This window comes from Chelonia mydas, chromosome 1 (assembly GCF_015237465.2).
Source record: "Chelonia mydas isolate rCheMyd1 chromosome 1, rCheMyd1.pri.v2, whole genome shotgun sequence".
Classification (NCBI taxonomy): Eukaryota; Metazoa; Chordata; order Testudines; family Cheloniidae; genus Chelonia; species Chelonia mydas.
In genome coordinates this window covers 161335991-161350956 of record NC_057849.1, presented here as the reverse complement: position 1 = coordinate 161350956, position 14966 = coordinate 161335991, and the positions used below count along the sequence as shown (strand labels likewise).

The 14966-nt window shown below is 37.6% G+C and overlaps 1 protein-coding gene across 25 annotated transcripts in view; it reads left to right on the top strand.

The window, feature by feature from the left end:
- Positions 1-14966, top strand: part of ITSN1 (intersectin 1) — a 236254-nt gene that overhangs the window by 182215 nt on the left and 39073 nt on the right. For 21 of the 25 annotated variants that reach the window (XR_006283914.1, XM_043522810.1, XM_043522801.1 and 18 more), the window contains 2 exons: positions 3335-3452; positions 7120-7311. Coding sequence is in view for 24 of the 25 variants with exons in the window: in XM_043522810.1 (XP_043378745.1) it covers positions 3335-3452; positions 7120-7311 (310 nt within the window). In the remaining variant the exon portion in view is untranslated. Of the gene's footprint in view, positions 1-3334; positions 3453-7119; positions 7312-7627; positions 9136-14966 lie in introns of those variants that run through there. The other 4 variants (XM_043522867.1, XM_043522873.1, XM_043522864.1 and 1 more) reach the window with 1 other exon arrangement.

Below are 14966 nucleotides of genomic sequence, written 5' to 3'. Positions count from 1 at the left end.
ACTGTCTCTCCTTTCTTCACCATTAATCTGCTCAATGAATTAATCAGTGGCCAGCAGTCATGTAAGGGTACGGTTGCCTAATGTTTAACATAGGCGTATTTTTATCCACTATGTGTAACAAAATTAAGTGTGATTAGGACAAATTAAAAAAAAATTGCTTTTGATTTTAATTTAAAAGAAAACTCAAGTGATCCATTATATTACCTAAGCTAACTGACTCAGTTTTTCTCAAATGAGAGCTTATCTTGTGTGTATATTAAAAGAAATGTTTAAAGCTGGTTTTGGAAGTTTCAAGTTGGCCGCTGTTTCGCCGCTATTTCAAGTTCTTCATTCAGTGGGACTGTTTTGTCACAATGGGGGCTATCGCTTTCACGAGCCTTCTCTGCAAGGCCCAGTTTAATGAAAAAAGAAAAAAAATGATTAACTTTTGCCAGTAAAAAGCATTGGATGTCAGAAAGTTTTAAAGTGATAAGATGCTTTAAAAATGGTTAATATTGTTAATACTATTAAAATAACCAACAAGTATGTTTTGTTTTGTTTTTTAATCTTTAGAACTTGCTTCAGGTCAGTTCTGAAACTTTGACTTCTGTGCTTTTTAAAAACAAACCTAATTTTTTTTCAGGCCCGCTTTGCAATCAAACTGATTTTTGTGTCTATGTGGTGACAATATTATCCAAAAGAGCAAAATTATATAATTTTTTGTAATGCACATGCTTGAGTTTATCCAAACCTTAAATATTCACTACCATCTCCTCCCTTACATATTTCTTTCCTGGTGGTTCTTCTCTCTCCCTCTGGGAGATCCCCTTACAGGTTAATTTCAGCAGCTTACTACATCACTCTTAATTTATAATGTAAAAGGTTCAGACAAGTTTTATTGCTGCCAATAAAAAAAACACTTTAAAAGTAGAAAAGTTAAAACAGGATGCCTTTAGCAAGACTAACCACAATCAGCAACTAACGAGCAGTATAAATGTTGAAACAAACATTGGACTTTTATTGTGTGAAAAGCCATCTTTACCTTGAGTTCCCATAGTACCTAACTGTAGAACAGGTTTAACATTTAGGGTGTTTTTTTAATGTTTCATTAAATGGCTTAAATTGGGATTAAAACAGATTTAACTTTTGTATTTAATTTTAAAAGCTTTAGGAACTGCTGTGAATACATGCTGCAAAACTCCATGCCTGCCAGGGACTATATTAATGTCCTTCTCGACTCTCATCATAAAATCAAGCCTGTAGCTGAATGAGAAGTCAGATTCACAAATTACAGAACACTTTGTATATAACCCAACCACTGCTGCAGGACATCTACCACAGCATTTAATACTGCAACAATTCTTGCTGTAACTTGGCAACATCAGAGAGACACCAGCAACCTAATAGTATTTTATCTGAAAACGTTTTGCCTATTGTTGCTACAAGTACTGCTGAAGAGTACTGTAGTGGAATGAAATTAGGAGGGGGAGGAAATCTATTTTTTTCTGTAGCATATTTAGTTTGCTCCTTTGACAGCATTTTATAGTCTGTTTCCTGTGCTGGTTGCCTGGCTCTTTCATGCAGCATCTGGGAAAAGAGAAGCGTTAAAAAACAGAAGTATGGTTGTAAAACATGAGCAGGAGGTCTCAGGAGATGGTTTAGTATCGAACTACTTTTAATTCAATTTTTAAAAACATGGCTATGTTTCAAGTGGACACTTTTTCTTTTAAACTGCAGAAGAACCTATATAGTTTGATTTTTGGCTTGAAATAATGTTTGTTCATAATTGTCCATCAAAAAGAAATAGAACCTTCACTGTAGTTCAGTCTGAAGGAGCTGGATTAAATATTAGCCAGAGTGACAATAAAGATAAAATAAAATCAAATGCTGTAGGACTGTTTTTTCCAAACAGAACAGAGATGCATATATATATATATATATAAAAATAAAAAATCAGGCATTATATTCTGTTAGGCTTAAGGAGATCTTCCAGGACTATTTGGCTGTTAATAATCTATGCAGACTTTGAATCAGATCTAAAAAAAATTAGGTTAAATTGGTAATCCAAGATGTAATACTGCACAGATGGCTGCTTTCACTAGAACAAAGATATTTTTGTTATGCTTTAAAAGGCAAACTTCAGTATAATATTAGAAATACTTACATCTTCTTCCAACTACAAAAAGTAAATAGCTAAAAAAACACACACAAATCTTAAAAATAAAGAATTAGCACTAAAATTAGAAGCTGCCAATTTTACAGTTGTTGGTCAGAAAGATTTAAAAACCATTTCCCAGGCTTCTCTTCTGGTTCTTAGCTGGAAAGAAGAAGTTCATTGACAAAATAATCTGAGATTGTTCCTGTGGAACATCTAGCCCAGTTTTGCAGACAGGAACACTGGCATTGCAAGATCTGGATCAGATCTGAGTTCCATCTAGTTAAGGATTCTGTCTCTAATTAATAATGCTCAGTACCAGATATTTCAGAGGAAGGAGTGACAACCCTGCAGTAGGCAGATATGACCTCCACATTGTCTCATCCTGATTTCCCTTACTTAAATTGGTTGAAGCTCTGAAGCATGAACTTTAATATCCCTTTCAAAATTTGTTATTAATTATAGCTGGAGATTCTTGATATCCATATAAATGTCCAGTCCTTTTTTTTTTTTTTTAACCTTGCTATGCTCTTGTCTGAACAAAAACGTGGAACGCATTTCCTATTCCACAGCGTTTGTCATTATTTTTGTAGCAATTGGTAACTGTTTGTGTATGTATTGTACGTTTATAATACTACGGCTATAGTTTGCTGTTCTCCATGTCCGCTGAAGGTAGGACAAGAAATAATGGAGTTAATCTGCAGCAAGGGAGCACTAGGTTAGATATGAGTAAAACCTTTTTAACTATAAGGGTAGTTAAGCTCTGGAATGGACTTCCAAGGGAGGTTGTGGAATCCCCATCACTGGAGGTTTTTAAGAACTGATTGGACAAACAGCTGTCAGGGATGGTCTAGGTACTCTGGTCTTGCTTTAGTGAGGGGGCTGAACTTGATAACTTCTTAAAGTCTCTTCCAATCCTACATTTCTATGATTCTGTACTCTAATTTTAGCTTTTTAGAAATACAATGTGGGAGAACTCAATGTTTGCCAAGTAGAACAGATACTTACATGAGTATTAGAATGTTTCAGTGCTCTTAAAAAAACCCAACTGTCTATATGTTCTTTAAAATCATTTGGCCTATTTTAAAGTGGTCAGTGTAACTTCAAATATAAAATTAAAATGTAGACTGAGTTACCCTGGCCCGGTCTGGGGGTCTGTTGATGTGCTTAACCCTCTGAAAAGAATTATTTTCTTATTAGGCACGAGGGAAAAAACGACAGATAGGATGGTTCCCTGCTAACTATGTAAAACTTTTAAGTCCTGGTACCAGTAAAACTACGCCAACTGAGCCACCTAAATCAACAGTATTACCTTCCGGTAAGTAATGCAGTAATGTTCTCAAAATATTTGTTCATCTGTGTCACTTGTGTAGTTTAGCACTGGACATTTCTAGGGAATTAACTGTTATACTAGTCACTTGGGTTTCAAAGTTCCTTTCTAAAATATTTCATTTTTCTTATGAATTTCTATACAATTTCTTTATTTCATCTATAGAGTATTTTCTCATCTAACTTTGATCATATGCCTTTAGGGAAAGAAGACCAGTTGGGTTAACATGGAATATATCTGTCATACATATTTGCTTATTTTAATGCTAATGAAAGGATACAGGACTGGTAGCCCTAGAGACTGAAATATGCTATCCACTAAAGATCCAGCCCAGGCAGTAACAAACCATCCTACTAATATATGTTAACTGTGGCAGGACCAGGTTTAGGGGTGAGAAGATAGCTCATTCTTATATCCTTAATATCCCTGCTGAGTTTGCCAGTTTGGGTGGTACCTTTGTGGTAAGGACACTTGCCCGTTAGGATCTGAAGTGAGACAATCAGTTTGTTCCATATAAGCCATTGAACGATATCCAGATGGTAATGTCTTCCATTGTTGTTGACCTGGCTTGGACTTACATTTGTACAGTACTTCCCTGAGCTATTCTCTAACCATTATCATTCCCTTGAGCAAAAAGGAGTCTGTTTCTAATTGACTGTGTATAAAACATTGGACTTACACACTGACACACCGAGCATGCCGTCTGTCTTGATTTTCTGTCTCCAAATATCTAGGAAAAGTAGTCATAAGTATTTAAATGCTAGGGAACTAGATAAATCATGAAATTATAATGGAATACTCGAATGACTGAAAGCTGTCATCTGATATGTTCAGAGACCTATTTGAAAAGTATGAAATAAGTTTTTGGTGAAAGCAGGCGGCCACATCAGAAAAGTCTGCATCCCAAGTGGCACTAAATGGCCCTCTTCTTGGTAGACTTAGCAGGGAAACAAAAAAGTCAACTGGCATGAAGACTGATCTACCCTCTCACCACTGGTGAGGTAGCTCCCACCAGTTCAGGCGTGGGGCACACTAGCAAGGCATTGCGGAGGCACTTGTATTTTCTGTATTATAGGGCTGACAAGCTAGAACCTTTCACAAGCGCTAAAAATGTTTTATACAAATACATAAACATTCTAGTAATGTCTTACATTATTGGTATCATGAATATTGGACACACCATCAAACATGATTGTATCAAATACAACTTTATATTGATTTTGGAGAGTGTGTGGAAGAAAAGAGACTGTCTTGTCTTTCCTTTTGTAATGATGATGTCCTCATTTAGCATGTGGTCAGTCTAATTGGGTGTCTTTATGGAGGAAGTCTGGAGGTATGGGCTGGTGGAACCGAATATAGAAGGGTTTTTGTGCAAAGGAGCCACTTATGGCTGTGGGGAGTAGAACTGAGAAGAATGTTCATAAAAGGAGAGTAGTAGTGGCCAGAGTAGTACATAGAGAGGGGTGTTTAAAATGTGCAATAGCACATGATGTCTGGAGTTTGAAAGGGAAGGACTATCAAAGGCTGGTACCAACAACAGTTTGATGTGTAGCTATTTTTTTTCTCTTTCTGCTTGCGCTGCCACTATACTTGTTGTTGTTGGGTTTGTGTGTGTGCGTTCATCATAACATAACATGAATTGTGTGACTTTGGACAGCTTTTTAAATTCTGTTGCATGGACACTTTTTGTCTATTGGGACCTTGAGACTTTCTTAATTTCTCACTGCTTTATATCTGTCCCCTTCGAAACCTGTGATGTGAGCACTGTCCTCCTAGTTTGAGAAATGAGCAGAACTCCCTTCATAGCCTGTGAGTGCCACTTCTGTATTGCCACAGGTAAAGAGGTTATTTTATAGAAATACTAGGAAACCTCTTTCCAAGCATTCCTACTTATTTTAAAGAATTAAGTGTGCTGCTTCCATAGTATTTGTAGCTTGTGCTGACGTGGAGACAGCCAGACAGGAACCTGGACTCTGATTCTAACCCATGTATCAGATGATGTGTTTCAGATAATCCCTGGGCCAACTGCACGTCTCTCTCTCTCTCTTTTTTTTTTTTAAACAGAAACAAGGGGTACATCTGCTTTAGGCTACTTTTATAGCTGTCTGTGGGTTTTGGAGCTGCTGTCACTGCTAGGAATGCAAGCAAATTGGGATCATTCCTAGGGTTTTCCATCTGAGATGAGGGTACAGTAGAACCTCAGAGTTTAGTAGTTTACATTTAACATGGTACTGTACTGTATTTGCTTCTTTTTTGTCTCTGCTGCCGCCTTATTGTACACGTCTGGTTCGAAATGAGGTGTGTGATCGACTGGACAGTTCGTTAACTCTATTGCTCATAACTCTGAGGATCTGCTGTATATTCAAAACTCAACTAGCAAACTTAAGTGTAGTGGGATAGGACCAAATTCAGACTTTATTTGGCTTGATACAGTATTAGTTGGGACAAATAACAATGGATGACAAATTACATTTTTTCTGCTTAAGAAACAGAATGCTAAAAATGTATAAATGTTAGAGAAACTGCACTGAAATGTGTACACTGTATGTAGTTAAATGTGGAAATTAGCTTGGATTAGTTATCTGACTCCTCCTTAGCGTGATAGGCAAAGCAATAATTAAAAGGAGTCATAACAGTCTCCAAGTCTCTGGAGAAGTAAACAGGAATTATTTTGAGTTGTACAAGTGCTATCACGGAGTACTGGGAGGAAATTAAGAAAGAGGAAATTAATGCTGAATATCATGGAGCTGTTTCCTGACACAGATCTATTACTGTCAAAATGATCTTTTGCGGGGGAAAATACCAGAAGCCCCATTGCTTGGAACATAGAACATAACAGAAAGGAAAAGGAAATAAGTTGTTGTTGTTTTGTTTAAAAGAGAACACAGCCCTACCTGGCTTGGGAGAACTGGGCCAGTTTTCTAATTTTCCTTTCTATTGTGATTGTGTGGAGCCATTGTGTCCTGGGAGCCACTCAGACATACTGAGTTCCATGATAAGAAAATAGAAAAATATATTGCAGGCAACAATTTTGCCTTGGCAAGAGGATGGGTTAAATGACCTAACAAATTGTCTGATTTTTTTTTTCCCTCCCCCACTCTCCCTTCCACACCAGTCTCTAATTTCTGATATTCTAAACATCTCTAGCAGCATTGGCACCAGTCAGCTTGCTTTCTCCTGACTGCAGCTGTGTTTATTAGGTGGCTTTCTCCCCCTTCAAAGAGAAGTTATAATACTTCGAAGAAAGAGTCCATATCCTAAATTTGTAAAAGTGGGGTTCGAAAATGTTATGTATGCCACAGTTATTTGTCAGCTGACCAGTTCTAGCTGAGAGAGTAGGCTTTGTAATGCTAGAGAAGATCCAGAACATGTGGGATTGATTTGTCTCCTCATAAAACCATTGTAGAGCTTTTGTGGGTAGAATAACTATAAAACTAAAGTTAAATGGCTGTAGAAAACTAATATCTAATCCTAGAACAAGTTTTGACTTTCTGAAAGTCAATCTTGATATGTAAACCCATCTTATTATTTGCTGAGTATTTTCTAACCAGGGAAGTAGTGCAGGCAGTAATCATTATTGTAACTTGAATACACTTACATGTGATATTTTATTGAAATGTTACCGATGCCATAGATTTGTTCATTTATCTTACAGTGTGCCAAGTAATTGGCATGTATGACTACACTGCACAGAATGATGATGAACTGGCATTCAACAAAGGCCAGATCATAAACGTCCTGAACAAGGACGACCCAGATTGGTGGAAAGGAGAAGTGAATGGACAAGTGGGTCTCTTCCCATCCAATTATGTGAAACTGACAACAGACATGGACCCAAGCCAGCAATGTAAGTGACCTGTTTACTATCTTACTGTTACTGCTTATGTAGTATTTTAAAATGTAACATGCAGCATTGCTGTGATTCTGCTCTGGTTTGCAGAACTCAAAGCTTGACCACTGCTGCATTTGCCAAAGTCTCTTTGAAGACCTTCTGTAAAAGAAACCTTATTTTGTGTTTTGGTTTTTTTAGTTCCATCCCCTTTGTAGCATGTTCCCTTTTATCATTTTTGCATCATGCTGTTTACATGCCTGACTCATTTTCCTAGCTTGAATTTTGCTCATTGTTTTGTTTTGCTTATGTGTTGTTTTCCTCCTTTTTCTAGGAATCATATGTTGTCCATCCCCCACTCAGGCTTGAAAGTCCTCAAAGAGACCCACTATCCCATATCACTGCCCAGAGGGATGATGGGAGATGCAGCCTTGATCATGTGACTTCCAGCATGATCATCTACTGCCTTCTGAGTAGAAGAACACACTGCAGAGCAGTTTACCTCATTTTACATTAGTTGCATGTAATCGCAATGTTTGAGTTAATTATCTACAGATATAGAAGCAAAATTACAAAAAAAAAAAAAAAAAAAAAAAATACACAGGATAGTGGGTCCTTTTGTGGCTTTCATAGTTACCAGACTAATTTTTTCCACCTTTGCACAGGTGCTTTCAGTAGTTTTACAAATAATTTTAAATGTGTATTTTAGCCTTTTAAAGGAAAAGAATAAATAAAATTTCTGCAATGCAATTTTGTTCTTGCAAAAAGACCCACTATCAAGGAATGCTGCATGTGCTATTAAAATTGTTCCAAATGTCCATAAATCTGAGACTTTATGTATCCTTTTTTACTGTTCACTAGTCCAGTGTTATCAATGTCTTGTTTTTTTCTATTACAAAAGAACAGAAGGAGTTAGATCAGTTTAAGGAACTTTAACACATGCCCAATTGGTATTTTGTTCCAGTTCTTATACTGTGTGTATCATGTGTTCCTTGTTGAGTGTGTAATACATTGTGGACAGAAGAAATTAATTTCCTTCCAATGCAAGAGATACTATCCTTGCATAATGCTGTAATCCTTATTGCAATTGATTTTATTTTGCACAGTTATTTGTAGCTACAGTACGAAAGCATCTTTGTTTTGTTTGTCTCAGATTTGTGTGGTTTTTGCATTTTCATATCCGAAATCAGTAGAATATTACATTCATGTGGTCTTTGAGAATTAACATTATTTTTTTTCAACCTGTTACATGAAGTTTTATTACCATCGTTACTTTTACAAGACTATGGAACATCATCTTTTGAACAAGTAATTATCTTGACAAGAAAGAATGTATAGAAATATCTCCCTGCAATTAATTTCCAATGTTTACATTTTTTAACTAGACTGTGGAATTTATACAAATTAATATTAAATGGAGCTTACAGTCAAGTTTATGTAGTAGATGTGCTGTAGCCTAAGCCATGTTTGTCTTTCAAACATTAGTTATAAGCTCTTAATGAAATGCCTGGTGCTCTCTGCACCGGGGGCGGGGGGGGGAAAGAACCATGCCTCAAGCACAATATAGCCGTTTTACTAATGACTTTAACATTTAGTCACGTTCTGTTCATGTATTTCTAAATTTCATGCTGGCGGTGTCGTAGAGTTCGTTCCTTCCCCCTTCCCCCTTTTCATGTGGTGCAAAGAACAAGTGAAGCTCCTTATTCAATTGCACTTCAGTATTTTCATTGATATGAATGTAAAATATATAAATATATAAAAACCTGCAGCTTTAACAACTGTAATACAGCCTTTACAATTAGTCACATGTATAGATAATTAAATTCTTCGTATAAAAAGCTAGACCAAAATGTGTTTGTCTTCTTGTTGCTGTGTACAAACAGAATTTGACAAGTGGTATTAGTATGTGTAACAACTTAACCATACATGAATAAGCTGAAACTCAGCTTTTAATACAGAGGGAAGTTTGTGGTGTTTCCTTTGCATACTGAGACATGCTCAAATTGATCACAATTAATTACAACTTTTCAAACGTGGCTCCTGATCCTAAGTGTTTTCTAAATGCTACATTGAAACCAATCAACATGCAAGTCTCATCTGTCGGTAGAGAGTGGAGCAATTATAGTATGTTACCACATTGACTCTCAAACTTAATTTTAAATCTAGGATTTAAGCTTAAAATTTGCTTGTTAGTTTGCTACACAGATTTTCCTTCTCCTAGAAGTGCATTCAGCACTGTACAGTATAGTGTATTTCCTTCACTGGTTTGCAAAAATATATGCTCTGTACACCAGCATAACTTAAAGTAAATATTTTGCATAGCACTCAAACATTTTCATACTGTAATCATGCATGCCAATGTCACTTTAGTGGAGGCTTTCTCAACATTCCCATTATAAGATAGTGTGTGAAAAGATGTGTAACTTGACTATAAACATTTGTCCTAGAACACAATATTGTCCTGTATAACACCAGCTCATAAATGGATTTTCTCCAAATTTGGGCAATATCTTTGTAATTACAGTACTTAAATGAATATTTTTTCTTTTCTGTGTAGATGTAGTGGTGTCCGGTGGTTTTTTTGTGTGTGTGCTCTTTTTTAGTGTTTAAAAAAAAGAAGAAGAAGAAGAAAAAAATCGGGCAATATTTTTTAAAAAATTTTCATAAGAAATTTTGATACACTCACTTATTATGCATGATTGACAAATCACAATGGCACCAAAGTTCATGGGGTTAATGAGCCATGAACTGAAGAGTCTAAGTTTGCTTCTATAAACACATTAACGTATAGTGTGCCAAGAATCCTTGCTCTGAAGAGTGCTGTATACCACTTGACACGGCAATAGCTTATAAAGCAGTCCATTGTTGCGAATAATCAACTCACTAAATAGCTCAAAGCACAGACTAATGTGTCCTGAAAAAGACATTCAAGTGAGCCATTATGGTGTATGTTAAAGCACATGAAGGTAAAAGGTATCCATAATATTTGTTTACTCAATAGACTATAATAATTCAAGGGAATTGTATCTGCTATATAGTTACATTATTTGCAAAGGAATTGTAGTATCAGAATGAACTGTCATACACATCCATTGTTACCTTTCTAGATTTTCAAATTTCTACATTAAGTAAAAACAAAATCAAAGGGACTGTAAAGGCAAAAAACTTAAATTAGATCCTTTAATATTACACCATTGAAAGCAAAGACTTTGAGTTATTCCTCAGAATCCAATTTTGACTCTTCTCCCTCTTCATTCACCCAGTCCATCTAAAAAGATCTTTAGCCTCCTCAACCACACAAAACCCAAAAGGCTATTGAGCCTGGTTCTGCAGCTTCTTCTTAGTGTATATGCAACATGCCTCAGGTGGCAAGCAGATGTATCCAGAAGAAACCTTAGCCTGCCATAGTGACTCAAATATCAAGCTCCACAGCCACACTGAGATTCAGAGCTTCCTGTGATGAATTACTCCCATGTCCTTGTTTCTTCAGTCCCCTGACCTGGGACTGCAAAACCAGCAGAAGTTAATCCTCCTCTAGGAGGAAGTAACACCATGATGTACACAGAGGAGGGAGGGTGCATGGCCTGTCAATCATTCAACAGGTTTTTAATATAACCGCAATTTAGAAAAAGAGGGAAATCCTGTCACTAGCCTCATGCTGCAAGGCTCCGGAAAGCCATTCTAGGTATAGGAAAGGTTAATCCTCGTGTTGCACGGAAGCTTTTCTTGTTCTTTCTGGCTAAGAGCAAAGTTACAACAACACTGCATACAGGAAAGGAGCGGTCATTCAAAGGGACAATGATGAGATTGGGTTTATGGCCCGTTTTAAGTCTTTTCTGCACAGTTCATAGACATTTAGTCATCTGAGGAAGAAGTGTCCTTCATGAAAGTGGTTGGAAAGGGACTTCTCAAGCATGCTCGATGGAGCTGGCAACAATTTTCAGCACTGATTGCCTTCAGCAAGACTTCGTTCCTGTGATGTGGGTTGTCTGGAGCAACTACTGTACTTACTTTGGCATTTTTCAGGTTGTAGAAGAGAGATTTTTCTACTTGGAATAGGGATTAGTCTCTAACTTCTGTTTACTTGAGTAAAAGTAGCTTAAGTGTGTAGTTTAACAGAATAACTATGACTGTGTATTTAAGTACTGATATAGGCAACAAATTTGCAGACTTAGCATCAGGCCTCTTACCTGAATTATCATTTTGATTTTTCTTTATTCCTCTTTATTTTAGAAACTCCTTAAAGGAAAGCTGCATTGATTTTGCTCAGCACAAACTAACAAAAACTAGTCCGGCTGAAATCCATATAAATTTGTTTGTAATTCTCTTGTGATAACTAGCATAATGCCATGAAATGACCCAATGTTGACAACAGTATAAATCAGATTATGGAACAGTTTCCATTCTGCTGTATTATTGAATTAACAGTTAGGTGAAAAGTATTGTTGTTTCACTGTATTCATATTTGTACAATTTATATTATCAATTAATACTATTGTAAAGTTTGTGAATCTAATGCCTGTAGAAGGCATTGGTTTGACCATATTGGGATACTGAAAGCCTCTATTTATCCTAGCTACAGAACAAGAACTTTGGGATGATTGCTAATGTGAGGTTTCCATTCACTCTCCTTCCTTGCCCTTCATGCCCCTTCAATTGGCTTCAACTCTGACCCTGCAGCAGCTGTAGCTAGTGGTGAGAAGGAAGTTCAGCCCTGATAGTCCATTTGCTTTTTAACCTCTCTGCTCAGACTGTCAAGGGTTTTGGTTTGTGCTCACAGAGTATTGGACTAGCACCTCCAACTCACAGGTCAACATAATTCCTTGGTAACTTGTGGTGAGATGGTAACGTCTTTTGGTAACTACCAAGCTGAACTGGATTCAGATCAGTGACAGAGGTAAAAGGCTCCACATGAAAAGATCACATTCCTCACAGCCACATGCAGGATTATTTATACTGGACCGCTCCTCAAAGTCACACAGCAATGTGGTAATTCTGGATCCTGACCTCTTCCTCAGAAGGAGGAATTCTGAATCAGTTCCCCTTCTTTTGGTGAGAAAGTAAAGCCAGGAAAGCAAGAGGACAGGGAGAGCTTTGTCCTGAAAGAAATAATTAAGTAACAAGTTTACTACTATGTCTGTTTCTGAGTTTTTGGAATATGGTTCTTCTAACTCCATTGAGGACTGTTCGGGACCTTAGCAGGGATTCAAATGTCACCCTGTGAAAGTTACCTCTTGCTCTGTTGTACAGTAAACTTAAGTAGTTGACATTCATAGCAAATTTCAAGACTGTTAACTGAGAAGCTTGTTGCTGAAGACAGTGTAAAGTTGGACTGGGCTGCTCTTTCCTGTTCCAAATCAATGATGGTATTCAAGTGCAAGATGAGTTCCCCATATTTCCTTGTCATTAGCAAACACTGGTCAGAGGCCCATGATGGGCAATATTTGGTCCTGGATTAGTGATATGATTTTCAGATCCCCGCAATGCTTTAAATAATTGCCAGAAGTCAATGGAAATCTGCCAATTCATATTTTTAAATGCACATGGGATTTTATTCTTCCCATGGCAAATTTTGGGGAGAAATAATTTAGAGTTATATTTTTTTAAAAGTTTTAGTAGGTTTCCTATTCCCCCCTTGAGTGCCTAACCAGCCTTTACCCTTCAGCTTCTTGTTACAGGATTGAAGCAAATGTTTCTTTCTTCCCCAGTAAGATCGTGTAAAAAACCACAAAACATTGAGGAAGGCCTTTGTAGCTGCAGAATGAGGGTTGATAGTGACGTACTAGAAATGTGTTCTGTTGATTTTCATAAGGCCAGCCTCTGACTCTCATTTACACTTCAGAATTTTAACAAAAATTAACATGACTGTTGTGAAAAATGACTGTGGTAGTGTCAATGAGACCTACCACCTCTAAAGAATTGGGTGTGAGCAAGTGAAGGAGACATATGATGTCTGTGACTTGTTCTGGCAGAAAGATTAGCCCATGTAATATTTTGTAGGCTGGCCCTTTAAACCTATCTTTCTCAGGTCTTTTTTCCCCTAATGCAAAATTTCAGCCATTTTTAGAGAGGTCCATGTACTACCAGTAGATGGATGTGTGGCCAGTTAAGAAAGCATATACCCTATGCAAGCTCTTCAAGGCATGGACCGTGTCTTGTACGCTTTCAGCACTTTATAAATAAAAGGTATATCAAGTAATGATACTGAGCAATATTCTTCTCTGGAACACAGCTATTTGGCCTTTTTGCCTCTAGAGGGGAATACCATTGCTCATTCTGCTGTGGCTGCCTGATTAAACCTTCAAAAATTGTTAAAAATGGCCATAAAGGAAGATTTGGACCTTGTTTAATGAAGCAGAATGGTGAGGGGGAAAAATGAGGGGTAGACAAAAGCATCATGGAATTTTGCACCCCTTCTGTCTGTCAGTAGGTGGCCTCCCTCCTTATGTCCACTGGAATTGGGCTAATCATGCTTCTGTAGTCCTGGTGAATATCAGGTAAATAGGTGAGAACAAAGATCTTCTACAGATTTCCTTTTGTCGCACTTCTGGGAGGGCTAGTGCCATCTGGCTACCAGAGTTCAGATAAGCAGGTCTGATGACATGGTGGTTAAAATGCTGTCGGGCAATTTACTCTACCACTACTATAATCACCATCACCATTTTACAGTCTTCCTTAGGATTCTCTGTGCGGAAGGGTTAAAGAATATTTGTTTTAAATGGAGTACTAGATTTTATTTCTATGATACGCTGACTGTAGTTAGGCAATGGTGGTGGTGTTTTTTTACAGGTCTATAAAAACATTCTTTAACGGACAACATAGGGTCATAGAAGTTCGAGCTGGAGAAGACCTATTTGATCACTGGAGTCTACAATCCCTTGTGATATTGCCCCCCAGTGGAGGATGCACAGTATCAGATGTTTGTACTAAGTTGATGATACAGCAGGAATGGTGTCCCTAGCCTCTGTTTGCCAGAAGCTGGGAATGGGCGATGGGATCGATCACTTGATGATTGCCTGTTCTGTTCATTCCCTCTGGGGCACCTGGCATTGGCCACTGTCAGAAGACAGAATAGTGGGCTAGATGGACCTTTGGTCTGACCCAGTGGGGCCATTCTTACATCTGAAGTTAGCCAGTAAGCTCAGAAGAAAAGGAGGCAAAATGGGATTGTCTTAGCCAATCAGAGTGCACAGATGCTGTATAAGTATTGAGATATAATTATTTTCCCCCAATTATGCAGAGCCTTAGCATTTTTGGGCAAGCCTGTGAAATAATTTTGTACTGCATCCACCTCCTTGAGACATAGTGGACAGGAGTCAGTTGTGATCTCACCACTATACTGTGCTGACGTAAAGATTGTGGTTAGATCTGGGATACGTTGTTGTTGGGGATACATTACAAACATAACTGACTCATTTTGCATTAAAAGGGTGTGTGCACATGTGGAATAGTTAGGTCTCCACCAGATTCCTGTTGCAGAAGTAGAGCCCCGCTGCTTGTTCCATTCATCTGTAGTGATTGGTTTATATCCATTTTTCTTTTCAAGGCTGCCTTTGCAAAGAAAGGGGGCAGGAACTTTCCTTTTGTAAATGAAATCAGCGATTCTCCTTTACAATTCTAGAATCCCCCAAGTCAGAGGGCCCTGCAGTCACAGGAGACCAAAGGCTTTCCAG